This window comes from Poeciliopsis prolifica, unplaced genomic scaffold (assembly GCF_027474105.1).
Source record: "Poeciliopsis prolifica strain line A6 unplaced genomic scaffold, Auburn_PproV2 SCAFFOLD051, whole genome shotgun sequence".
NCBI lineage: Eukaryota > Metazoa > Chordata > Actinopteri > Cyprinodontiformes > Poeciliidae > Poeciliopsis > Poeciliopsis prolifica.
The window spans coordinates 914,512-942,079 of record NW_026562426.1 but is presented as its reverse complement, the minus strand read 5'-3'; the positions used below and the strand labels follow the sequence as shown (position 1 = coordinate 942,079).

Sequence of the window (27,568 nt, the reverse complement as noted above, 5' to 3'; positions counted from 1 at the left end):
ACTACTGTGTTAGGTCTGTCTGTTTTTATCGTTTCATTTTCCATCTCTTTTCCCCCTCAGGTTATAATGAACTTCACACTCTGGTCCAACGGCTGAGCAGGGACAACATGACACTGGGAGGCCATTATCTTCTACTTCAGTCCAACAGGGAATGTGGCTACAAAGTCTGCCAGAGCATTAACAATAAGAAGGACTTTGTAGTTGCACTGCCATCACACTGACTGATGTTTTTCTTTTGATTTTGTTAATGTGGCAGTGGTTCGCAGATTCCCCTGGAAACAAGCTTATTTCTGCAATGTTGAGGGAACGTTGATGTCTCTGTTTTTGACATCTGGTTCTCAAAAGGCTTCATCCTCTTTGATGTTTGTAGGAATTTTGTAATGCCATCATCTCAAGAAGAGGACTTTTGGACTGAGTTTCTTTCCTTCGGTTGTTGCAGAAGCCTCAGATTGTTTCTCTGTGAATTTTCAATAGCGTCTCGTTTGCCTTCTTCGTGGCGTCAGTTCCTTCTGTCTTCCGAGAAACTCAACTCATCCTCTAGTCTTCGTACGTCCAACAGTAACAGGGTCCCTTCTCGTCTCAACAGCTTCAACAGGTGTCAGTGAGGCCCCTCCAGTCTTTAAACGCACCATGTGATATTTCTGACTTCCACTCACAAGTCCCCCCCACTCTTACCCCGACTTTTTTGGCCGCTCCATGTCTTGTGGACAAGGGTTGTCCCACCTAGATAGTCCCACCTCTTCTCTTTGGCCAATGATGTCAGCAAACCATGTGATATTCCTCTTATAAAGACAGTATCAATGTCAGACCTTCTCTTCTCCAGCTATTGGGGACAGGAACTGGACATACTCTCCCTTTACGGGAAAGTAGAAACCATTTTAAGTGTTTTCTTGTCTTCTGAAACTCCCTCATCAAGAAGGCTTTGAGTTGTTTGTACTGCTAACAATCACCATGAAGTGGACATGGGTGTTTTTAGGGTCCTACTTCCTCTCTTTGGTAGCGGTGTCTTTTGGAGAGAAGGGCTTGGAGATCCCAGAGTATGACGGCAAAGACCGTGTCCATACCCTCACTGCCAAGAACTACAAGTCCATCATGAGGGAGTACGACGTGATGGTGATCTACTACCACAAAAATGTGGATGGGAATCGAAGCGCCATGAAGCAGCTTCAGATAGAGGAACTGGCTTTGGAGGTGGGTCTCTGCTGCAGGTTGAAAGCAAATGAATGGTCAAAATGAGAGGAGGGACGTTTTGGGGGCTGGTTTCAGAGGGGGAATCTGGCTTTAGGTTACACTTCCTGGATCATTTGTATTTTTTTTTTTAACTTCAAACTAAGATCAAAAGAAAGAGTATATTGGAGAATAACTCTTTGGTCTGTGGTTTGGTACACCTAAAAATAAATTGTGATAACTTTATAACGTAGCAGAGAGCAAATCTATGATTTAAAACCGTAGATTTGAGGAGGTGCATTCTTTCCTTCGACCAACATTTATGGTTTGTGCATTTTGCTGTGCAATAGGTAGGTTGCCGGTTCGATTCCCGGTCCACCTGCTCTTGTCATTTGCATCCTTGGGGAAAACACTTCATCTGCCTTGCCTGCTGGTGACGGGCAGAAAAGTCAATGATGCAAAATGGCAGCTTCGCTGCTGTCGGACTGCTCTAGGGCAGCTACAATCCAGTAGCTTCCTGTCATCAGCAAGGTAGCAGACATGTTAAGCATTAGTACTAAACATGCCAAGGTACTAAACATGCTAATATGTCACTGACATATTAGTTGTCGACTGATATGTCAATGTCAGTAATTTAATTTTCTTTTATCTTCTCCCTCAGTCTGAGTAACTTCCACCTGGAAGTTATGAAATGTAGTAGTACAGAATACTGTTTTCCACAGTGCTATGTTGCGTTTCAGCCATGTGGAAACTTCAGAGTCGCATTGTACATCAGTAGATAGAACTAGAGCAGAAATGGTGAGAGTTTTCAACAGTGATTTTTATTATTTTTTTTCATAAATCCATCCAAAGAGCTCTTTTATCACAAAGCCGGAAATAATCCACCTGAGTCCCGCACTCTGCCAGTGCACCAGTTGACCACAGCAACCTGCTGCCTTTCCAGAACGGCAGTGTCTCCTTACATCAGTGGAGTGTAGCTTACACTGGGCCCTCATAAGTCACCTCTGTAAATAGCCTGAGACAGTCCTGCATGCTGAGCAGGAGACGAAAAGCTCTCGTGAGACAGAGTGAAAGTTCAGAGCCATGTTTCACATGGACAGTTGGACCTTTCCTGTATCTGCTACCACATGAACGCTGCTGTGTCGCTAAGATGTGGTGCATTATCCTGTGGGTGTAGACTGAAGTCCCAGACCACTTACAGTCACACACAAAGTTTTTAGGTCTGATCAATTTCCCAACAAAGCTGCCAAGGTGGAGAGAGAGAAGAGCAAAGATCTACTGTACTTTTGCTCTTCCTGACGGCCTGCCAGCTGTGGCTATTCAGCCAATCAGAGATCACTCAGAGGGGCCACTTAAAATTGCTGATCATTGACACCTAAGGATCCAGAAGGATAAATAAATGAGTTGCAGAGCTCAAGGACACATTACACTGTCAAAATATTATTATTGTTTAATATTCCCTTAATAATAATAATCTTTTCTCTCATCCCGACTTTAAGAAGCAACATAAAAAACAAATCAATCACTCAAACTAAACTAACAGAGTTTTTACAGGAAAATAATACGAGAGCACGGCGAAAACAGTAGTTTCCTGGCCAAAATGAGATTTGACAGGTAAATGAAGGTGACATGAAACACTTCCGGTCTGCCGCCAAGTTATGTCCAGTGTGCTGTGTGTGAAATTAACTTTAGAGCCCCCTGGTGGAACGGGAGAAGTGAAAAGACTGTGGGAAGCACGGATGATTTGATATTGTCTGTGCTGACTCAGAGGCTCAGTGTCACAAAAACAGCAAACGGCAATTTTTTCCGAAACTCGAAACCAAGATACAACGTTCGAATTAATATGGCAAATTATAAGCTCACATTTTAATGTCAGAGGAAGGGAAAGAAATAGAGCACTACTGTGACCGCAACTAAAAAGTGCTATTATGTAAAGCCGCTTTAATGGTTTAAGGTAAATTCCATTTTACTCTTAGATTTGAATGAGAACTACAGGAGCGTAGGGCTCCGAGACAGGAAACCCTCACTCTTACAAAAAATGCAACTATTTGATCAACATTCTCAGTATTTGAAGAAAAGCGGAGCTAGATCTGTCTCCTCTAAATTGAGGTACATGTACTCCTTGTTCACAAAGAAATCCCGCGTGGTAGACTACTTTCAGGCCGTGATTTTTAGTAGCACACCCAACCCGACATCCCCAAAGTCAGAACATAATCCCTTTCCACATGTCTCAATGGGGACAGAAAAAAGAAAAGAGGCTTTTTTGTGTTTTTTTTAAATTATTATTTTCAATGTATTTCTGAATTCCTTGTCATTTTAAAGCTGATCTTTGATCACAGTAAATAAATAGATAAATAAAGCAGAACTGTGATTTAAGATTCTAAAATCAGTGAAAGGGCAAAAAAGTGTTTCTCAGAAGGTCTTTTTTTTTTGTTTTTCAGATGTCACCTTGAAGGAAGCTCTAAATTGAGAAAAACAATTGCTATTTTATTAGTTTAGACAACAGTTACTTTCAGATGAAGCGTTTTTCCTTGTTGGCAGGCTAGACGAGCTCTCAGTCTTCCCGAATTTGTTCCACGTTCCCTCCCTCTCTTTTGCCTTTGAGGATTAGTAAAAAGCTTCCGCCTAATTAATAAAAGGCTTACAGCTACACTTTGCTGGTGAATGTCAAATCCCAGTAGGGCTGCATATTTCGTTAATCACATCCAGCAAAGGCTGCTGCTTACAAAAACAAAAGTCTGCTAACGCCTGGATACAGGGCCGTTCCTGAAATTGATCTGGGGAGTATGTCAGGTGTCACATCAAAGGAAAGATCAACTACAGCCCAGTACTGAGGTCAAGAAATAAATTTCACAGAATCTTAGGAAAAAAAAATTTAACATTTATGAAGAAATGTAAACAGGGCCTGCCAAAGCGTGCCTGTGTGTTGGAACCCAGCGTTAGCACCAGTGGTAAAGTAAACCGCAATGTACCCATGTTACTCAACATACATCCATGTTGAGTAACATGGATGTATGCCATTCAGTGTGTTGATATTAGTGCACAAGTTAAAATGAGGCAAATTGCTAATATTAGCCCATGTGGCATCAGCAGCATGTTGTCTTCATTGACTTACTTACTAATAAATAAGAAAAGACAGATCACGCTTCAGAGCTCGTTCAAAATTAATTGAAGCAAGCGGGACATCAGTTCCAGATATCCCGCCTCTCAGAGAAGCAGGACTTCACCAGAATATGGACACAAAGAAACAACAGATCGTGTGTGAACATGAATCTTTTTCAGTTGAGCCTTCATAGGTCGACATGATGGACCTCAACATCCAAGTCGACTACGATGCTGTGGTTTTCCCTTTTGAAGATGACAGCGACAGCCCCATTAAGCCGGAAGATGAGTCAGCAGAGATCCAGGGGGAATCAGGTCCTTCCGGCAACTTTGAGAGTGCAACATCATTGGAAGTCGAGCAGGAAACGACTCCCTCTGCTGGCTTCGAGATCACCCCCTCAGTGGAAGTCGTGGAAGAGACAAGCCAGCACGTCATTGATCTCATAAAGCAGGTGGACGATTTTAAGAAAGAGTTGCACAGTAAGATTTTTGATCTCCATGAGGAAAGAGACCGAAGTCAAATCACAGCAGCAAGAGTTTCAAAAACTGCAAACAATGTTAGAAAACGAACACCACCTGCAAGTCAAACGTGAAGGTGGAAATAACGTGCCTGAGACGACAGGTGGATCAAAGGTTTCTTGCTCTTTCAAAGTTACAGCCGACAAGAGCCTTCTTCAACAGCTGGGTCACTTCAAGCGGGAGGCTGAAAAATACGCCACCTGCAACAAAGGTCTGATAGAAGTGATGGTTGAAGAATACAGAGTGAGACTGAAATATGAGGAGCAGCTCAAACGTCACACTGAGCAAGCTTCTAAATGCAAAGCAGAGGAGGAAACGGTGAAATCTCTGCAGGGTCAGGTTGCAGACCTGAAGGTGAAGTTGAAACTTGCTCTCCATCCCAGAGTCTCCACCCAACCAGAAGTTCCCCTACAAGCGGAGGAGCCCAAACAAAGGCAGACCTTGAATCAACGAGGCGTCGCCATGCGTAGCCCGGCTTGGCCTTTGCACCGACCCACACTCAGGTTGCAAACAGAAGATTCCATACAAACAGAGGAGACCAAGGAAAGACAGCCCTCCGATCAACCAGGGAGGTTCGAGAAAAGACAGATCTTGAATCGGGGGTCTAATGCTTGTTTGGCTTGTTTTTTGTTAATTATGTCGCCACAGTTACTAGAAATGCCAACAAAAGTAACAGCTCCCCTCATGGGACCGAGCCACATGTTTTGATATATATATATATATATATTATATATTGTGAGGGGGCACATTGCCCTCCCCGTGCATTGCTATGGCAGGTCCAAAAAATCCGTACTAAATGTGTGAATACAACTAATCAAAACTAAATTTGAGGAGTTTCTAACTTCAATAACGTTAAAGATTTAACTACAGTCACTCTGCATATGTTCAATGTTCATTTCTTTTGTTCACAATGATTTATAGGTAATTTCTCCCCCACGCTCCCATCCTGACTGTGCTTAAGCGTTTCCCTCCCATCTCTCTTGTCTGTATCAGGGAATGTCTTTGTATCATTTATTCATGGAAGAAAAATGTCAAGGAAATGAGGGGGATCGGAGTGCGTCATGAAAAATTCAAACGTGAATCTCTTGACTTTGAAACCCAGACGCGTAGCTCCTCATTCCACCCAGAGCTGGACGAGAATAAAGATAGCGCCGGCGGCGCTCAACGTCAGAACGTCACTGATAATGTGTTGCTATTAGTATTTTCAAGTCATAGCAGATGCAAGTAATCACAAAAGTAAACCCATAGTGAACCCATAGTGAAAATATAGTATTTTTTACTAACTATTTAGTTTGCTCACAGGAATGTGAATAAACCAGAGGTTTGGAGTTCTGGTCTCTGGAGCCATGACAGAAAATCTGGATGTCAACCACCAGGTCAATAAATCCCTTTAAGGCCTCGGTCTCAAATCTCCACTGGGAGGTTTTTGCTTATTTTAATTGTTAAAAAACCTTTAAATGTCCTGCGAGTAAATAACTTGGCCCATTTCTCCAAAACAACTGGGAAAACTTTTGATATCTAGCAGTCATTTAAAATTTACAGTTAAAGTCATCCCAGTTGGAGACGGTGCAAATAACTAATTGAGACCCTTGTAATCAGGAGCTCTGCCAGGAGCAGGTTTGGAGCGGCTCCAGTCTATATTTTCCCATTAAACTTAATCTACAGAGTCAGCCTCTGTAGTCTTCAAAGAAATCTGATGTCATTTTCATTGACGAAATTAGCACAACATATGAAATCTTGGCAAAAATGTGATTAAAGGCTTTGCTGTAACAAACCCACAGGAAAATTATTGTTACTTTTAGCAGAGAGATCTGTGGCTGCTCACAGTATTAATTCGTAGCAGGAAACAAAACAAGCCTAAGAAGGTTTCCATCGTCATCGGTGTCTGGTCCGGTTTGTTTGCCCGTCTCTTCAGACGATTACTCAGAAAGTCTTCGCTTCACTCACTGCCTGAAACCTGGACCTGGATACTAGAGTGTGCTCTTCACCCGGTGTGTGATTGCTCCTGTTTTGCTAGTTGTTATTGTGATGTTACGAGTGGAGATGTTCCCATTTAAGGCCTAAATATCCCAGTTCTCTCAGCAGGCCCAACAGGTCTCTGTCAATTACACAGCTCCAAAAAAAACAACAACAAAAAAAACACATCACAGTTTGCTGTGACCGCCCGCAGGCTTGGTAGAAGCAGGAGAGAGTCTGAGTTTAGAAGGTAAAGCTGCTGTGTGAGAGATCAGTAATTCCACTGATTCCTCTCCTGGATGACTCTTATTTCTGTATAAATATAGAATAGAATAGAATAGAATAGAATAGAATAGAATAGAATAGAATAACAATAAGAGATCAAGTTTAAAATATACTATATATATGTATATTTTACTTTTTTCAAAATGATCTCTAAAGCCACTGTATATTTTCTGTGTGCTGAAGCGTGCAGCAGTCGTGATCTACATGGGTGTTTCTGAATGTTTTGGATTCTGTTGTGGCTGAATTTTTCATGCTTGCCACAGTGCAGTGTCGTGTAACAGCTCGGCGTGGCGCATCGCGACATTTTACGTACTTACTAATTTACTGACTGGCTGTGGAGGAGTCGCAGTGAACTTTGTGGCTCTGTGTGGACCCCGGGGCACATGCTCAGAGACGCAGCGCTCCCTTGGAGAAACATTAAATCCTGCCGTTTGGAAACAGAAATCACACTTGAGTTTTTCTGTTTCTTCCATTTGCAGCCAATTCATCCATCCATGGATGAAAACATCGAGGCATTTCTTTGGGATTTTATGTGACGTGCCAGCATACTTGTAAAACTGCCAACATTATTTTCATTTTTCTTATAAAAATGGGAGAAACAATAGTCATATTTGTACTCAGTGCTCATCTCTTTACACTGACAGTTATTGCCCATTCTTCTTTGGAGAATTGCTCACTTCTCTCATAAAACCCAGACATTTTAAATTTTGGTCTCCTCAGATTGGAGCCAAACCTTCACATATTTGTTTTCCCAGCATGCTTTGCAGCAAATTAACAGGACTCCACAGAGCTGGCTGACCTCTGAGGGAAGCTGTTCAGAGGCATCAGAGTTAAAATTTTTCATATTATTTTTCATATGCACAGTTTTCTCTCCAGTTCAGATTTTTGCAGTATTCCGTCCTGGCTTGTTGTACACATGTAAATGTGCTTTATGGTAAATGTGACTAAAGTTCAAACACTTTGAGTTAAATCATAAGTTGTTTTTTTTTTATCAATGAAATTTTGCTTACCTCAGTAATGTTGAAATATAGATTACTTGATATTAGAATGAACAAACCCGAACTTCTTCTTGAGGATGAACATGTTTAAAATGCATTTGTAAACTTCTCTGACCCTGAAAGTTTTCGAGAGACGACAGCTGGGCGTTTTCCGCACCTTGTGTAAAAGCTGCAGCTGGTTGAGTTGGTGTCCCTTGGGTCAACCCTGAGTACTTTACATCACAGGATGACACACACACACACACACACACACGTATGAGTCATCAACTTCTTTCTGAAAAATCAAACCACGCAGCTATGCGTAGAACCAGGTGAAAACTCTGAGTCACTTTGGACTGTAGTAAAAAAACAACAAAGCAAATAAACTAGTTTGAAGTTTATTGACAGAGTATGCCTCATGGTGTGGCTGGTGACAATGCTTTAATGTTTGTGTGAAATGCTTACACAAAATACAGTTCCAAAAGCCAGGAAAAATTGAAGAGATGCACGATATATCTACATCGACATCAGTACCGGTCAATGTTAGTAATTTTTTTTTAAAATATATCGGTATCGGTCTGATAAATATAACTGGGCCAATATAAATAACTGATATTTGTTTTTATTTTGTCACTGTCTGTTTCAGGTGGGGTTTTGTTTCCCAAATATGTCGAAATGGCAGTAAAAAACTTATACTATCGATAAATATCGATTATGGACCATAATATCAAATATCGGTATTAGAACATTTTTTGTGTTGGTGTACACTTTGTGGCATTTGCATGCAAAGAAGGAATCAATGATCACTTAGGATGAACCTTAAAGCTTGGAGTGAGAGGTCATCATTAAGGTTTGTCCAGTTACATTTGAATCCATGTTACCATCAATATTACTTTCATCAGCATGCTGCTGGCAACAAGCACAGCTCATGCCAAGCTAAACCTGATGAACCAATGTGTGAGCTGATGCGCGTACAGTGAGCAGTGGACAGTTACCGTCTCACATGGTGCCAGAAATGCAAAGTCCACCTTGGGCGTCATGTCGTCCGGCAGCCAAGTGGATCGAGAAGCCCGGACGCGGTTTCCACGGCTCACCGTGACACTCAGCTCTCCGTTTTCTCATTTGACATGTTGGCAGCGGGTGGGCTGCGGGGAACACTGCCAACTGGTTTTACTCTGCTGACCTCTGACCTCTGATCGAGAGGGGAGCGTGTGAGGAAGGGAAACCCCGCTGCCACTTCAACGACTCTGGCGTCTTTCAAAATCTTTTAATTCACAGTGAATAAAAAGTAATACCGACATGTTGCTGGGGACTTTCTCAACGTGCTTTACTGACACGAAACTCCCATCCCTCTGGAGAAGATGTGAAAAGCCTTCAAAAAAATTCAACTTATACTTTGTAAATGTATTCAATGAGGGGGAAAAAAAAAAATGCAACGTGAAGAAAATAATCGGTTTCAACCAAATCACTGGTAGCATAATTCTGCTGGGACCCCTGCTGTTCATACTGGCCCCTTTTTCACTAATGAGGCAGCGCATGGATAAAAAAATGATAGCCTTGTTGGAGCGCATACAGAGAGAACATCCTGCAGGACTTAGGTCTGTGACGAGAGACAGCCATGTTGGAAAACTGAAGTTTGGATCTTAATCTGGCAGAAGATTATGAAACTGTTACTTTGCTTGTTCTTTGGTGGTAAATAAATGGAATTTTGCATTTAATCTGAAACATCAGTCTAGTCAAAGGACACATTTCAAATTAAAAAGTTTATCTGGCTTTATGTGTGTGTGTGTGTTTGTAATGTTGGGAAAGAAAATGTTTGTAGCCGTGCATGCTATGGAAACATGGTGACCTCATCATGCCAATCCTTGCCGTGGTTCAGCAACAGTGATCTAAATGAGTATTAATTAGAAACTCAACTTACATTTCTATTAAGTGTAAAATGTTAAATAATATATATTTTTTTCTTATTTGAAGCAACTAGGCTCAAATTGCGGTTCCCCCACCCCCACAGTGAAAAAATTCAAATTCAAATTTGTAATTTTTATTTTTCAAGTCTCTTTTGTGTCAGAACAACACGACTGCAATAAAAGATTCATTCACATCAAGGCTTTCGGCTTGAATGTGTTTTGACTGTTTGTGTTTGGCAGAATGTCTCTCATTCCTCTTTTCAGATGAACACTTTTGTTGCTTTTGTTGATCCACACAAGGCTGCCGAGTTGCTGTTTTGTTGCGTTCAGTGAATCTGTTTGCTGTCGCCGTCTGATTCGTGGAAAATGACTTTTGGCTGCAGTCATAGGAAAAGTGCAGAAATGCGGGGGGCAAGCGATTGTGAGCAAACAGAAGGTTTCATGACACAAACATCATTATTATTTCCATTTTTTTTTACACAAAAATCAAAGAATAGTACATCAGTAGTGAAGAGGTTGTGGTGTTTCAACAACAGTAACTAATAAAACAGGAAGTTTCTAATGGTTACAAAGACACTAATTACGAAACCCTTGCTGGAAGCCTGAATAAATCCATACAGAGAAAACATTCCACATACATCGTTGGGATAAAACAAATGAAAAAAAACTTGTAGAAATCTGTAAGAGAGGAAACACCAAACAAAATAATGTACCAAGACGGCTTCAGGTGGCTGGTGATCTGTGGTGGGAAGCCAATCGGTCATTGTCTTGATTGTCGGTGTGGCCTTGTTTTGTTCTTCAGTGAAGATTTCCATTTGTTGTAAACAAACATGGAGGCCACATCCACCCAATGCCTCGCCCTAAAGCGTTGCCTCTCCTTGCAGTTGGTCACAAGCGAAGCAGCCGTAATCTTTCAGGTACGTCAAAACTTTGCCTCGTGTGTCGAGTGCTTGGAGCCGGGCCGTGACATCCGGGTTCTCCTGCTGTCGCAGTCTACACGCTAACTGTTTCACTTCTTCGTCTCCTTGACTGCAGTTTAGTTTAAAAGGAAGTGAAATGACGTAGAAACCCGCAACACAGACCAGTGGAGGCTGAGCTGCTTTCAAAAGTCCAGTAGCGGCTTGGGCTGTGCAAGTTTAACGTCAGATTTGTGAGAAAAAGACAAAAGTAAGGATACCTTGTTTGATAAAGCACCTGTCTAATACATTAGCTGCTTTCTAACATGTCCATCCATCCTTTCAACAATCCATGTAACAATCGCCATGAACATCCAAGGATACGTCACCCAAATCAAGAAAAACCCCATAACCTTAACACGCTAAATGACTATTTTTTAATGGTAAGACATGCTGGCTGCTTGATGATGTAAAGATATGTCTAGATGCTGGTTAATTAATTTTTAAAGACGGTATACTTAACATAACTAACAGCAGTAATCCAGGATTCACCACATCTAATTAGCAATCTCATGATTTCTTTGGTTTTAATTTGGCTTCATTTCATTGTTTGGCCCAATGCTCCGTCTATTGAATGCTACTTGTCAATGTAAAGCCTTAGTTTGCTGATTATATTCCCTGCAGTTCAGGTTTCCTAACTTCCCCAATTAGTGTAAAGGTCAGTCTGGATCCTTTGTTCCCGGCCAGATCATTGTCTTCGTTGTTTTTCTTTCAGCCTCTGCTCCTTAGTTGACTGATGCAAATCTTCATGGATTATTATTATTATTTATTCCCCCCATTAGGGGGGAATAAATTGCCTTTCCAGAACTCTTTGTCAATGAAGACTTTCACTTTTCTCAAAACAGCCAACTCCTGCTTGTTACTCTGTGTTCGCATCCTCCGGATTAATTATTACCTTGTTATAAGTTATGGGACAGAGTCATCTGCAAACCCGTTTAGCTGAGCAGATGTAGAGTATGTAGAACCATGGATCTTTAGCATTGCTGACCTGATCATGATCAGGGTGATCTGAACAGAAAACATAGTGACTGATACTTAGACAGGTTTCTAAAAACTCACCAGATTGCCTGAGACAGATGTACTGAACATAATGGGTTTATCAAGCTAAAAAAAACACTATTTTTTCTGATTTGGGAGAACATATCCTCTAACTTCAATAAATCTTTTCATAAAACAACACTTTCATGGATTCATGGTGATAATCCAGTTAGATCTTTTTAACAGTAAATCAGATTAGTGCCAAAAGAATGGATGTCTGTGACTGACTAAAAGATTGGCTCTGCAAAGAGCAACGTAAAACATAGTGACGCACTAGAAATAGTTAGTTGTGCTTTTGCTTTTGGCCAATTTGTGGCTTACGTTGTGAATCCACTTTGCCATGCTGCTTTCGCAGTCTACACGCTAACTGTTTCGGGCGGCCTTCACACAAATAAGATTCCTCACACTATTGAGATGGTTTTAGTTTCAGAAGTCTGAAATACCACGTAAAGCAACAACGTAGCACGCTATGTGGATGACGGGGCGTGCTCCACTGTACATGTCTGTACGTGTATGAGTGTGCGCATGTGGGCACCTTGGCCTTTGGCGGGCTGCGCTCCTCTCTCCAACACACCTGCTGCTGTGTCTCTTGCTGTCATCGTAGTTGGCCCGTGTTCTGCCTGTCTTGTTCTCGTGGCGGTTCTGTTTTCTTCTATGACTTCCCGCCAGGTGTGGGGTTTTGGTTTTGCTCAGATTGAAAATGCTCCTTCAAACGTTGCGAATTGGCGGGAAAACTTTGAGCTTCTTAACTCAATGTTGAAATATCACTTTACCCGAATTTCCCCCAAATCCCTCCCACCTGCTGTTTTTGTCCCACTGTCTCTTTGTCTAGCTCGCGGCCCAAGTTCTGGACGAGTTCGAAGACGAGGACATCGGGTTTGGTCTGGTGGATGAAAAGAAGGCCTCTGCTGTTGCCAAGAAGCTGGGTACGCTTTGAGGAAACAGTGCCGGGGAAAAGATCATGGTTAAACACAAAATGAGTGTAAATGTCCTAGAATTTATAGAGACTTAACTTTTTAAGACTTGTTTTCCTACTGGCCACAATCCTCAGTGCTTTTTTAAATATATCACTGGCCAAAGATGATAAATGGTTCAAAGACAGTTTATTTTTATAAATAAAATCAAAATTTCTCATAGTTATGTTGAAGTCATTCCGAATAAAAAATATACTGAAGTCTAAACCAGTGGTGTTAAAATTTTCGGGGCCAAAATGATCAACTTGAAAGCACTTGTTGGGCACTTTTTAAAAAGGAAAATGCATAAATTTCCAAGACATTCATTGTTTTACTTATGCGCTCAAATAATAAACAAATGAAAGTTTTATAGAAACAAAATCGGTAGATATTTGTAGAAAGGAGTTTTGTGTGTTATCGCCGAAGAGGGCTGAACACATTGCACTGAACACATCACATGTGTTATTTATTTATGTTTTTTTAAAGCATAACTTTGTATTATTTTTGCTTCAGCAAAATTGGGTTCATTTGCGTTGTTTAGTAAAAAATGACCTGGCAGTATAAGGAAATTTGTGTTAGCAACTCAATAAGACGAAGGATATGATTACATCTAGAGAGCAGGTGATGCTGTCTAGATTTCTACTTCATTCAATTCAAGATTAGATGTTATTATTTAGTTTTTTTCCCCCTAATGATTCACTAGAAGGAGGTATGGAAGGAAGGTAAAGAAGACCAGATGGTTTATGGACCAACAGTGACCTCAAGTGTTTACCAGGGATATGACATGATATGCCCCCCAGCTTAAAATATACAAAGCAAAACTGAGTGAAGAAATCTATAAACATTCATAACAAGCTGCAGAGAAACCAAACACTTTATATGGTCCTCAAAAAAAATCCTAGGATAATTCATTCTGAATATCAGACCTCGATTTGCAGTAGTGCTCATTTAAATACCGGTCAGTTCCTGACACATCTTAGATTCAAGATACTTAAACTTGTTTTACATTTTTCATTCCAAAGGTAGCTTTAGGGTCATTGGCTAGTGTAGTGCTGTTTCAGATTTGGTTTTCTGACGCTGAACGGAAATTTGCAGGTGCTAACGGTTCTATGTTCAAAGGAAAAAAAAGATTGAGCCGTTTGGGTTTGTGTCTTGATGAAAGTCAAACATACAAAATAAAGTAAGACTTGGGGCCACTTTAAAAAAAAATAAAATTTTATCCCAAAATTGGAAGCGTTTAAAAGCGTCATTAAGCTAAAAGACAGACACAGGAGGGATGGATCTGACTGAGAGCTGAAGAAAAACGGCCTAATCCGGTTGTATGAATGGAAGCTTTCTTGTTAGTAAATATCACAAATATGATTTTCTCAATGATGAAATCTTTTTTCTCACTAGGTCTGGATGAAGTCGACAGCATCTATATCTTTGCAGACAATGAAATAATCGAGTACGATGGAGAGCTGGCTGCAGATACCATCGTTGAGTTTCTATACGATGTAAGTAACTTTAACAGAGATAAACCCAGAAGCCTGGCACTAATACTCCCAAAGCTTGCATATAGCTGTGATAAAAATGGATGTCAGTAATGAACAGAAAGTGTTAGACGTGCTTGTGTTTACTTGTCTGCTGTAGGTGATTGAAGACCCTGTGGAGATCATCGACAACGACCGAGAGCTGAAGGGTTTCTACAACATGGATGATACCATCAAACTGGTCGGCTACTTCAAGAGCGAGAGGTCCCCCCGTAGGTTCAATCAGTCATAAATTTAAAAAGATCCACATTCTGAGCTTCAAGTCTCACATTTCTGTGCCAAGTCTGGGATTGTGACAGCTATTATTTTGCTCTTACAGACTTCATAGAGTATGATGACGCAGCTGAAGAGTTTCACCCCTTTGTCAAATTCTATGCAACGTTCGACCCCAAGGTTTGTTCAGATTTCTTGTTTTGCACACAGTGAAATGTGTCCTTCTGTATCCATTTTATTTGTCGTTTCATATACTTGAAATTGCTTGAAACGGCATGCAACAGAAGATCTACCAGGACAGGATGACTGAAATAAAAGTGACTTTTTCTATGCCGTCCCATTTTGCTCATGTTTAAATAAGCCATTATTGATATATTTTAGAGGACATATCAAGCAACATTTGTGGGATCCTTTGACGATGACGGTGCAAAGAAGGATTTTTGCATAAAATCAAGAAAATTCTGGACCGCCTTTCTCCATCCTCTTTGTGAGGCTGTCGTAGGAAAACAATGTCTTCAGTTTGAGGCTTTTTCAAATTTGTTGCAATACAAACTGCTACAGGAGATCTTTCTACCCACAGCCATCATCATCCACAATAACTGATGTCATTTCCACGTGGCTGGCAAAGAGTGAACCTATCTGTAGGCTCTAAACAACCTGCTTCTTCTGCTTTCTGTGACCACTTTCTGCTACAGATTGTCTCTGAACAATGGGTTTGTATTCAGAGCAGAGAAAAACAAGGTTGTGACCTTATTTACCCAGAGGAGGTGTTGGTTTGGAGATATATGAATCCCTGGCATCTGTGTGAAACCAATCCAATGCTTCGTTTTTTTCTGGTAGAGCATCTGACAAACTGTTGAAATGTCGGCAGTGTAGCAGAGATCGAGGCGAGATGAAAGTCACCAGATATTGCCTTGAAAGCATTGGAGTGTTGTGTCTGTGTCTTAGCAACAACAGAAATGACGACTTCACATTAGTCCATCAAATCAATCGCATTTTATTTAGCACATTCAGCATCAAGGCATTTCAAAGTGCTTTACATCAAAACACAAAAGCACAAAGCCATGCAACATAGAACCAACAATCAAAACATTCATTTTATTCAAGTGCCATCATTACATTTGTGATTGATTGCGTTTTGCATGGATTGTCGGCGGCAACTGAGGTTGAAATGTCAGCAGTCTCACTCTGGTGAACTCTGTCGACAAACAACATAGATAGAAGCTTAATGCCAGGAGTTCAATCCACTGCTATTCGCAAAGCCCCAGATTGTTAAAAGCTTTAGGTAACTTGGTTGCAGGAGGAGAAACAGGCATGGAAAGAGGCAATTTCACAGAAACGTTATTTAATCAAAAATGCTAACAATGGTCTTGATCACAACACCTTCAGCCATAGTACGTACCGGTAGTTGTTTCTACAAACTTTATTGTTTGTAACGTCTGCCGCGTTCAGACGTTTGCCTTCATTCAGAATAAATTTGACGTTGCCTTCCAGATTGCCAAAAGGCTAAAACTGAAGATGAATGAAGTGGATTTCTACGAACCGTTCATGGGAGAACCCGTCACCATCCCAGGGAAGCCTTACATCGAGTCTGAGCTTGTTGAATACATCGAACAGCATGACAGGTGGGCTTCTGCATTAAAGAGAGGAGTTATAGGAACATGTGTGGTTATCATTTAATGCTTTCCTGTTTTAGACCGACCTTGAGGAAGCTCCAACCACACAGCATGTATGAGATCTGGGTAAGAGAGATGAAATATCTGCATACATTTGTTCAATGTAATCATTTACATACGTATAATTAGGATATTCTACCTGGTCTATAAATGTGGAATACCTACAGAGTCTGTTTTTGTGAACACAGGAAGACGATATCAATGGAGAGCACATAGTCGCCTTTGCTGAAGAGGATGATCCAGGCAAGTTGCTTCTTAGCACCTTCTGCTTAGTTGCTTTGAGGACTGATTTTTTTCCACATCTACAGCCACAGTGTAAAAGTTATTCCTTGAATGAATACGTGTCAACTTCATTTTCTCCAGATGGTTTTGAGTTTCTGGAGATCCTGAAGGAAGTAGCGCGTGACAACACAGACGACCCCAACCTCAGCATCATTTGGATCGATCCTGATAATTTCCCCCTGGTGGGAAAAGTCCTAGATTTATTTGTGTTGTTATACTTCAACCTGCATTACTTATTTTGTGGATTAGGTTACTTAAGGATTAATGTCCTCCTCCCTCTTTCTGTCTCACATTTCCAGCTGGTTCCTTACTGGGAGAGAACCTTTGGCATCGACCTTTCGTCTCCTCAGATCGGAGTCGTTGACGTTCAGGACGTAAGGATTTGCTAGAACCCACACATTGTGATGCAAGATGACAGGCCCGTTCGTTAGAAACATCCTGTTTTGCCTTGAAAGCTGCCTTTACAGTTTTGTGGTTTAGATTCAACGAGATGTCGAAAGATACTCCACACACAACACTTCTGCTGATTTCTTAACTAGGAGTTATATCTTACTGCCTGTCCAGGCACCAGATCTGAATCAGAGTCCAAGCTTGGTGAGACGGTCCAGTAGCCAGTAGCCATCAGTAGCATACTCAACCTTTTAGTGAGGGAATTTTCTGGTTTGGTCGGAACCAACAGTTTCCAAACATCTTCTTCAAGACACAGTTGAAGACAGATAATGTCAATGCCTTGGACTTTTAATTTGCATAACTTGTTTTGTTTTACCGGTTTAACAGATGATTAGAACTAACAGAACAGCAAATAATTTGAATTGTTCATACTGTCGAGCTCCAGTTCACCCACTGACTATTGTGTTTTTTGCCTGCCAGCTGGACTAGAGAGCTACATAAATCTAGTGGTGATGTATTTGTGTCTGGCAGGCTGACAGCGTGTGGATGGACATGGATGATCAGGATGACATGCCGACGGCCGAAGAGCTGGAGCAGTGGATAGAGGATGTTCTGTCTGGGAAGATCGATCCTGATGATGACGATGATGATGACGACGATGATGAAGATGATGATGATGACGACGACGATGATGACGACGATGATGATGACGACGACGATGATGAAGACGACGATGATGATGACGACGATGATGACGATGACGACGACGATGAAGACGACGACGATGATGACAACGATGATGAAGACGACGATGATGACGATGATGAAGACGACGACAATGATGACGACGATGATGACGACGATGATGACGACGACGACGATGAAGACGACGATGACGACGACGATGACAACGATGATGATGACGATGATGACAACGATGATGATGACGATGAAGATGACGATTAATAATTCATGTTTTCGTCTCTTTGCCGTTAACTAAAACATCTGGCAGATAAAAGACTTGACTTTCTGAACCTCACATGCTCCTCCTTGTTGCTGTTCCGACCTCAGGGGAAACACTGTCAACTAGGAAGGAGGTTTCCATTAAAACTGGACGATTCTCCCACAGACGGCTAGAAGGGCTCATGTCCAAAATGTCCCTAATGACAGCCTGTCTCCCTCCTTTGGACAACTCAACGTCAACAAATGTAAAATCAGGCAGAGACAAAGTTTCTAAAGGGTTCCAATGTGATGTGACTCTTTTTCAAATGTACTCTGACCTTGTTTCAGTGACAATCAGAACAAACTTGTTCTTGTTACAGCTTTGAAATAAGAAGTAAAATTTTACTGGACAGTCTTAAGTTCAACAAATCAGTCATTGAAAATGTTTGTTGTAGGTAATAAACTTGAGATTGTTTTCTGTTTGTGTTTTTTTTTATTCAAAAAAAGGATTTTTGTAGTAATTTCAGAGGGGAGGTCATTTGAGCTGACCTTTATATTGTGTGTGTGTGCGTGCGTGTGTGTGTGAGTGCAAAGTCTCCTGTCTTGTGTGTCTCTGTGTTTCTGACAAGCCAAGAAAATCTACCAAGAAAAAAAGAAAGAAAGAAAATAAAGAAGTCTCTTCTTTTATGATGTTTTTTTTATCCTTTATCAAAACACAAAAATAATTTTTTTACATTGGATGTACTAAAAGAAAGACATCTTGTCTTACTAACTATAAAAGCTCTGCTATACTTCAGATTTTCCACATTAAGAAAATCATAATCTCTTAAAGTTGATGAAAGATGATTTTTTTTTTTAAAAAAAATCAGCAGTATCTGACATTTGGTGATCGTCCGCCTCCTTAAATTTGATACGTTTGCATCATTGTGGAATTCTCAGAACAAACACATTCCACCAAAAACGTCAAACAGGTTGGTGTGTAGACATGCACAGCTCTCTTGTCTGTTAGCGGCCAGGCTGACACTGTTTAGCTTCACCCACTTGCAGCATCATATATTTTTTTCTTATCACTGTGAATGAACTGTTCACTGTTGGAGGAAGTGAACTGTTCATGTTCAATCCCAACAGAGTGTAGCTGCTGAGAGCTGTGGAGGAAGTTGGTCATGTTTTGTCTTCCGTACATCTTGCACGCACACGGCTGCTGCTTACAGCTTCACAACTGGTCTGGCCGGTTTGGTCACATACAGTCAAAAAATAAGAAACCAGTGCAGGGAATAAAACTGCAGCAGTTCCTCGTTTTCCTTTCTGCTGAGCTGCGACGGCTGATGACTCTGTGCTGCCAACTGGACATTCTGCCGATGATTGTAATGTATCAATATTAGGGATTGATTAGATTTAATACCCGGGACAGTGGGGGTTGAATGTTTTTCCTGTGGTGTTGTACCACTCTGAGTACCATCCACTTATTCGTTATCTAGCACCTTTAATACTCATGAGGGTGTTTGGTGGCTCCGACTAGTGGTCGACGTTCACAATGGACGGGTCACCAGACGTTGTATGCTCATTGAAATGAATTGTGTTCATCTTCTTTTTCTTTTTCGTCTCATTGTTAATCACTTTCTATTTCATTTTTCTTTTACTGCTGCTCTGATCTCCGACACTCTCCACGATCTCAGAAAGTGACAAAATCGTAATTTAAATCCGCTGGTCTACAACATTGTTTCTTCTGTAATTACTTGCACAGTCAATCTTTGTAGATCATGTGGAACACGCCCACTTTCTGTGCATACTGGGTTTTTCTTTTTTTTTTTTTTGCATAACCTACCTTATTTGGAGTCTTTGTAGATCAGGCCCATAATAATATACAAAGAAAGCTGACATTTTTGGTAAAACTAGCATCATATTTGTGGCATAATTTAATGCAAATTGCATATTTGTCAGGAAGAAAAGCATCTTTGAAAGTCCCAAGCAGTAAGTACATTAAATTCAGTGGATTTACACCAAAAAAGCACAGTTAATTATACATTAAAATACTGATCTATTAGATCCTTAGATTTACGCAAAATTTAATAGATCTACAAAGAATATGTTGTCCAAAATGACTTATATGAATGAATGAGAAAATAACTTGTTAGGTTCAAATGCTTAAAAACATTGTCAGTAATTTTTCGCTCTTTGTCATCTTAGAAAGATGAAAGCTGCTCTTGTGATCGCTGTCCTTGTCCTGCTGGTCGCCGTCCTTGTTATTCTTCTCTATCCTGGTCTGAACGGCTCTGACTCAATTCCTGAAGGGAAAGAGTAAGTTACCCTGAAGTGCAGAAAACCATTGATTAACAAAATCTAAAGGAACAAATGACAGTGTACAGTTTGCTTTAGTGTGTTTAGTGATGGTTTAAGGAAATATTGAACAACTATTGTAATAGGAAGCAACCAGACTCTCATATCTGAGCGAGAAAATGTGACACTTCATCATTCAGTGCGCTCCATAAATGGCGGGTTCAGACAAGTCACTGAAAATGTTTCATTCATTTGATTCATTTTTGTTTGACCTTTATTTAACCATATGTTTATCAAGTTGCTAACCAGTTTATTTGTGGGTATCAGAGTTCAAATGCTTTTAGCACTTAAAATCATTTTGTCATTTTTCTGTAACTTCACAACTAATACTTTAGTTTGTCCCATATCATGTGTAAAATTGTTCAGTTGGTTCAAATGCATTGCAATGTTTCAAAAACTGACAAAGTAGCTACTTGTCTGAAACAGTCTTTATGAAGAAGTTGTTAACTCACTTCAGATTTTTCTGGCAATTTTCTGACAAAGAGTATTTCAAGAATTTTTATTTTTTATTTTTTTGTCATTTCAGAAAGAGGGACACTGATTCCGTCCTGATGTTTGACGAGAGCACAGCCTACAATACTAAACCTTGTATGAATAATTCTGACAACAACGCCTACAACAAGTTTGTTTACAAGCACGTTCTGCCGGAGGGGTTTGACACTTCCTCACTTCCTAAATGGAAAGAGTAAGTTACCCTAAAAAGAATAAAACGATTCATCAATCCAATAAGACAGGATTCAGTTCTTGGACATGCCAATGTACAGTTTGATTAATGTATTTAGTGATGACTATCTACAATACTGGGCTGCTCTAGCACCAAGAAAAGAAACTCTGAATCATGCTGCTCACATTGCAATGACATGTAGCAATTTGCTCTCTAATACCATCTGCTGTATTGAATAAGTGGGATGTCCAAACAAACCACTGTAAAAGTTGAATTAAAGTAGATCTGTGGTTACACCAATGGTAAAGACTAAATTGTTAAATGTTTCCTGATTGGTCAAGTGTTCTGGGAGTCTGTCACCCTTTGTCATGTGTTCAGTCTGCATTCAGTGACATCTCAACTGAGAAAACCATTGGCACTTTAAGACAATTATCCAAGCTGACAGCATAATTCCATGGTGATTCATAAAACACCCAATGGAAACGTACAAGAAAGTATAAAACTGGCAGTATAAGTAAATAAGTAAAATAAAATAAAAATAAAAATACATGTAGTAAAACACAAGAACAAAAAAGTGTAAAAAGCAGAGACTATATGGAATAAACCTCTACTTGCCATCACTATTGGATTCAGCGGTGCAAAATAGTCCTAATTCAGTTGGGGGGAAAAAAAACAACAAACAAACAAAATAAAAAACAGACAAAAACAATTTTTTGTAACCCAGAGCAGTAGATCCAGCACCACTAATGAAAATGCAATTTTTATTACTTGGTTACTTGTTACTTTCTTTTCAAATCATCTCACAGTCTTAATAGCGTATGCATAGAAATGATACCCATTGAATTCACACATAAATGTATAATAACAGCTATATGATTATATAAAAAGCACTTAGTCACCAGCAACTGTATGTCAATTTTACTTTAATGTATATCAAATAAAATTGTGAAATAAATTCAGGCACAAGAGTCAGAATATTTCTGGATCTGTATAAAAACATATTTAGTTTTTTATCTTCCTGGATTTTTTTTCCAAAGTAATATGATTCCAAGTTTTGACTCATGTTTTTTTTAGGTATCTGAAAAAGAAACGCCTCTGTGAGAGACCTCTGCAGTCCTTCGTTGATTATGAAAATAAAGAAGTTTTAGAGAACATCTGCAACGGCTCAGGGAAGAATCGAAGGATCAACTTGTGCACCAGTACCAGCCCAGTTCGCCTGTATGTTCTCAATGTTCATACAGATTGCAGCTTTACTATTCTTTCTAGCACAGCTCAATATGTGACTGTCGCTTGTGATAAAGTTGACAACCAATGCCGTCCTGTTCACTTTCAAGACAGTCAGAACGAGCCACAGAGTGGTGAAACCTGTGAGCCATAACCTGATCACCGTTTTGACTTTGGAAACGTTTTTCAGGTTTGACAAAAATGATGTTTTGCTTTGCTGCATTGCTCCATATCCAGCTTTGGTTCAGCCTTTATCTGCTTTGACTTAAGTTTAGTTGAGTTTATTTTATAAACACTTCAGAGATACCGCATGATCAATGAAAGACAATGTACAAATTACAGCTTTTAATATGTCAGCTTTTGAGAAACTTTGTTGGACTTTGAGTCCTGAGAACTAAAAAACTAATTTCTTTTGTAAAACATCTTGGAGTTTTGGTTGTAATTTTGAATTTTTTAAAAATCTAATTAGAGTTGCCATTAAATTAAATTATTAGTCCATAAGTCCAGAGCATCAAGTTACCATGACAACCAGCTATTTACATGAGACAACAGAAATGTGACTTAAATTTATTTACATCTCTGAATCACAAAGATCCTGTTTATGGGAAATATAAACTTTATATACTTTTGCATCCCTGATAAATATATATGAAGTACCATAACAATAATCATAACAATAAAGTTTTACATTTTACAGCCAGAAAATAAAACACTTTCTAAGTGCTGTGAATGACTTTGTTTTTAGTAAATGATTGTTTTGCTCCAGATGTTTCCAAAGCTGTGCAGCATGTTGCTTTGTTCTTTGTTTTGCTTCAACATATATCTAATAAAGTTCATAATCCTTAATTCATTCTGAGGTCTGTTGTCATTCACATTTATTTTTTTTCTTAAGCTCCATTGTCATTCAGCATCTTTGTCCTTTTTCAAATACCTGGTGGATAAAAAGGACATAGAATTAAAACAGCAAAATGACTAATTATAAAAACATTGATTCTTTCTGTCATCATTTTCTTTGCTTCATCACAAATGAAAACAAACGTTCCTGAAACTAGGATGCTTATAAAAGCTGATTGCTGTTCTAAAGGAATAACCAAATTATTTACAGGGTGAAGTTTATCAGACACTTTTGTTGCTCAGATATTTATTGTTATTTACCAAGTCAAGGATAAACTTTCTGCTGTTGCTTTGTGGGAGAGGGACATGTTTGTCCTCAACCCGGGGAGCTGCAGGGTAACAAGCTCATGTTGGGCCAAATCAACCCTTTTTAATTTAGCTGCTTCACAGCTTGGTCACATTTAGCTAATAGAAAGAACGTCGAGCCGCCAGTCGAACAAAACTCACAGAGATGAGTTACGAACAGGATGTTTTCACACAAAGAATCATTTTAATTAATTATTTCCCACAATTTTGTCAATAGTAAAGGTGAAAATAAAAACTCACATAACTATAATTAAAAAAAAAATGTTACTCAATGGAAAACGTGAAGGTTTGCATCCTGCAGTGCAGCTGCAGGCGCTACTGAACAGATAACAGCCGGCGGTTTAACACACCACAGTCATTACTGTCATCATGTTGCAATAACAAATAATCATTGCAACATGACAATTAGTTTGAATCAACTTGTCCATGTGAGGGTCTTAAACTCTTTGACACACAGTGGCAACAAACACAGTTCAAAGGCCTTTTTATGCATGTGTGTGCTTTCATAAAAGCGTCAAATGTTTTTTTTTTTTTGGGGTGGGGGGGTCACTTTCGGCAAACACTTTTAGGAAAGAGTCAATGCAGCTTGTCCAGTGTGACTTGTTATTGTTCCGTTGCCTGTTGACGAAACATTTTTGGAAACACAAATGTCAGCCAGTTAGAGAGAAGTGGCAACTGTCTTACCGATGACTTTACAGTTTGTTTGTTTTTTCGTTTGCAAAATGTGGATGTCAAAGATAAGATGAGACATCAGTTTGACAGAAGAGGACTAAAACAAAACTCAGACATTTTGAAGGTTTTTTTTTTATAATTATTTAAAAGCGGCTGGTACCTGATACATTGAGAAAGGTTCATGTTAGAAATTCACTACATATAAAAGTTGAGGTCAAATAAAAATGCAGCTCACCAAAGCGACTGGTCAAGGTCGATTCCAAGGTCGACAACGCCATCTCCGCTGCTCCTGTTGCTCAACAGGACGCCAAAGGAAATTGGACTGTTGTGGAAATGAAATGAAATTAGAATCACACATGATATCAGCTTTCTAATGGCATGATAAGTCATTAGAAGGCAGCGACGAATGTAAACAGTTACATGAGACATATTGATAATTCAGCCATCAGAGGAGAAGTCGTTATTCAGAGGTCGGAGCGACAAAGGCCCTTGCATTTGGGAGCGGCTATGTTTTCGACGTTTTGGGGAAACTGTAGTCGGCGATTTTACAGAAGAGCTGCGAATTCAACACGTTGCAATGAAAACACAACTTAATGTGAAGTGTGTGATGCAGAGACTCGTGCCACCTGAAAAAAAGTTTCAATACGGCTGAAAAGCCACCTCATCCAAAATCTATTTATCAAAGACATTTGAGTTTTTAGGGGTTTTTTTTACTCAGTTTTTAGCTGAGTTAAAATATATCTGCTTAATGTGTATCCATTAAGCAGATATATTGCTATGGTTCATGGAAACACAGTTAGAGAAAAGACAGACAGAGCAGGAATAGTGAATCAGAAATGAGGGAAATTGGAAACATTGAAGCTTTAAAGGGGATCAAATGTTAATTCAGTTAATGTACTGTAGCTGTATGGAGACATGGGAGATAGTGTGTTTGAAGTGTTTCTAGAGTCCATTGCAAAGACAAAAAAGTCAATATTTCTAAAATGAGGACCAAGAGGGCCAAGCCCAAAACTTTGAATGTCACACTGGTTTTGTTTTAGAGTTTTAGCGCTTTACAGTTCGTAATACCTTGGATTAGTTTTTCACTGTAAATTATTGCAGTGTTGGTTTGATGCATTCAAGTTTGTCAAGTCAAAGAAGGTTTGAACGTTTTGTGCATGGCCCTGCTGATGACATCTAGTCATACTCTGTCATTCAGAAATCACTGAAAAGCCCATTTATTTCAGTTAATTATATTCATAAAATGAAACATGATGTTGACCGAATGTTCATTTGGATAATTTTCTGCTTACAGTTAATGAAAACTTGACATTTAAAATAAAACATCAGTCAGATTTTAACTTATGTTTTATAAGAAATGTGGGCTCAATGTTTATTACTTATTTAAAGGTTGATATTCTCAAGTGGTTCTTCTAATGTGACAACATTTGACTCACTGGAACCAAGTTCTAATCTGTGACTGTATGCATTGTTGGTTCGATTCATTCAATCTGGATAAAAACAGGAAACTTTTATATTTATCCTTCTGAATTTTGACATTATTTCCATTTGAGTAAAATTGTTTTATTGTTTGTTGTGCTACTCTGTATTTCTCTAAAGCCTGTATAGAATGGTTGCAAATGCGGAATCCATCCATATATGCACATGTTGCAATTCAGCAAAAAAAAAAAAAAGCCACAATGATCGTTTTTATAAGGGCAATGCATTTTTAATTGTTCTAGACTAATTAAAAGATTTGATCAAAATGTTGTGTGCCACAGCAGCCAGTGAAGGAACTTGTGTTTTCTTATGCAACAGATGCTGTTTCTCAACACTCACGTTGTGGCTCAAGCATGCAAAGTTATCTGCAGGGTTTCCACTAAACAGAAGTACTTTGTAACTTGTGTCACTGTGACAGGCATTATGGTGTAAACTGGATTAAAATGGTTTGATTGGTTGTTGGTCTTTCTTGGTCACACTCAAGCAGAAGTATAAAAGAGGAGAAACAGCTGCAGTTTTCAGCAGCAGAACTCCACTTTCAGGTGAAGCGGATCGTCTTCATTCACAGAGACCCACTGATCTGAGGTGAGCAACAACCAAATGTTGAGAAATCAGTCAATTAGTGGAATGTGTTTTTGTGGAATTTATTTTAGCTGACCTTTTCTTTGTTTTACTGCTTTGTTTTTTTTTTTTTTGTTTTGTTCTTTTCTTTTTTAACAAAACCATTCTGTCATTTTTCTGTCATTAGTCTGTCTCTTATTACATGTGAAACAGTTTAATTGGTTCAAATACCCTGCAATGTTTAAAAGTTGATAAAGTTGCTATTTATTGTCTAAAAGAGGTTTTTGTTAATGAAAGAGTGATTAAATTCATTCAAGATTTTTATGTCAATTTCTTGACAAAGAGTCTTTCAATAATATATGTATATAATTTTATTGTCATTTTAGAAAGATGAATGCTCTTCTTCTGATTGCTGTCCTTGTCATGGTGGCTGGAAGGAATGGAGCCTTCAATTCTTCTCCTTGTATGACGAATCCTGACAACAACGCCTACAGTAAATTTGTTGGCAAACACGTTCTGCAGAACGTGTTCACTTCCTCAAAACCTGAATGGACAAAGTAAGTTACTCTGGGAATAATAAAACCCATTTATCATCCCAATTTGATGGGATTCAGTTACTGGACACACCAATGGTGTGTGACTTGTTTTAATGTATTTGGTGATGCTTCACTAAAACACTGGGCTGCTCCACTAGCAAGAAAGGAAACTGCAAAACATGCAACTCACAATAATCCAAGCTAACAGGCTAATTCCCTTGTGCTTCATGAAAAACCCAACAGCCAAAGCAAACATGAAAAAGTATGAAACTGTGAAAATGTGAAAGAACATTTTCAAATGAAGTAAAACAAAGGAATAAAAAAACAAAAGCCACATAGAACATACATCGACTTGCTATAACTGCTGAGGGCTGCTTGCTAAAGCATGATTGTCATGATAGACAGAAAGAAAAATCATATTGCTGATAGATGCAATACTGCTGCTTAAAATGCAATTTCCAAATGATATTAAATATTACTTGGTTACTTCTCCTCAAATCACCACACAGTCTTAATGGCATATGTATAATAATAATAATGATACCTGTTGATTCCACATAAAGACATTATAGTACAGTTTGTATGTCTATATAAAAATCACCCAGTCACCAGCAACTGATGGAGTTGCAATTCTTGTGCTTGAATTGCAAACAAATTCAAGCACAAGAGTTATAACATTTCTATAAAAAATATTTGCTTTGTTTACTTGCTAATATTTTTTCTTTCAAAGTAATCTAATAACAGGTTTTGACATTTTGCTTTTTCAGATACCTGAAAAAATACAAACTCTGTGACAGACCTCTGCAGTCCTTCGTTGACAAAGGAGCTGAAAATCTTTATGTGAACATCTGCAACGGCTTTGGGAAGCGTCGAGGGAAAAGCAACTTGTGCACCAGTACCAGCAAAATTCACCTGTATAATCTCAATGTCAATACGGAAGATTGCAGCGTTACTAGTCTGAACATAGAAGATAAATATGTGACTGTAGCTTGTGATAAAG

The 27,568-nt window shown here is 39.3% G+C and overlaps 1 protein-coding gene across 2 annotated transcripts; it reads left to right on the top strand.

The window, feature by feature from the left end:
- The first annotated feature begins 803 nt into the window (after nucleotides 1–803).
- On the top strand, nucleotides 804–18,373 carry LOC129378187 (calsequestrin-1-like). Of its 2 annotated transcripts, XM_055058479.1 has the most exons (12): nucleotides 804–1,191; nucleotides 10,798–10,830; nucleotides 12,740–12,833; nucleotides 14,256–14,356; nucleotides 14,493–14,604; nucleotides 14,712–14,785; nucleotides 16,100–16,230; nucleotides 16,302–16,347; nucleotides 16,470–16,524; nucleotides 16,645–16,745; nucleotides 16,863–16,937; nucleotides 17,485–18,373. In XM_055058479.1, the coding sequence occupies exons 1-12, from the start codon at nucleotides 952–954 to the stop codon at nucleotides 17,917–17,919; spliced, it is 1,497 nt and encodes a 498-aa protein (XP_054914454.1). In that variant the 5' UTR covers nucleotides 804–951; the 3' UTR covers nucleotides 17,920–18,373. The 2 variants fall into 2 exon arrangements, with proteins under 2 accessions (XP_054914454.1, XP_054914455.1); XM_055058480.1 differs by lacking the exon at nucleotides 10,798–10,830.
- The last annotated feature ends 9,195 nt before the right edge of the window (nucleotides 18,374–27,568 follow it).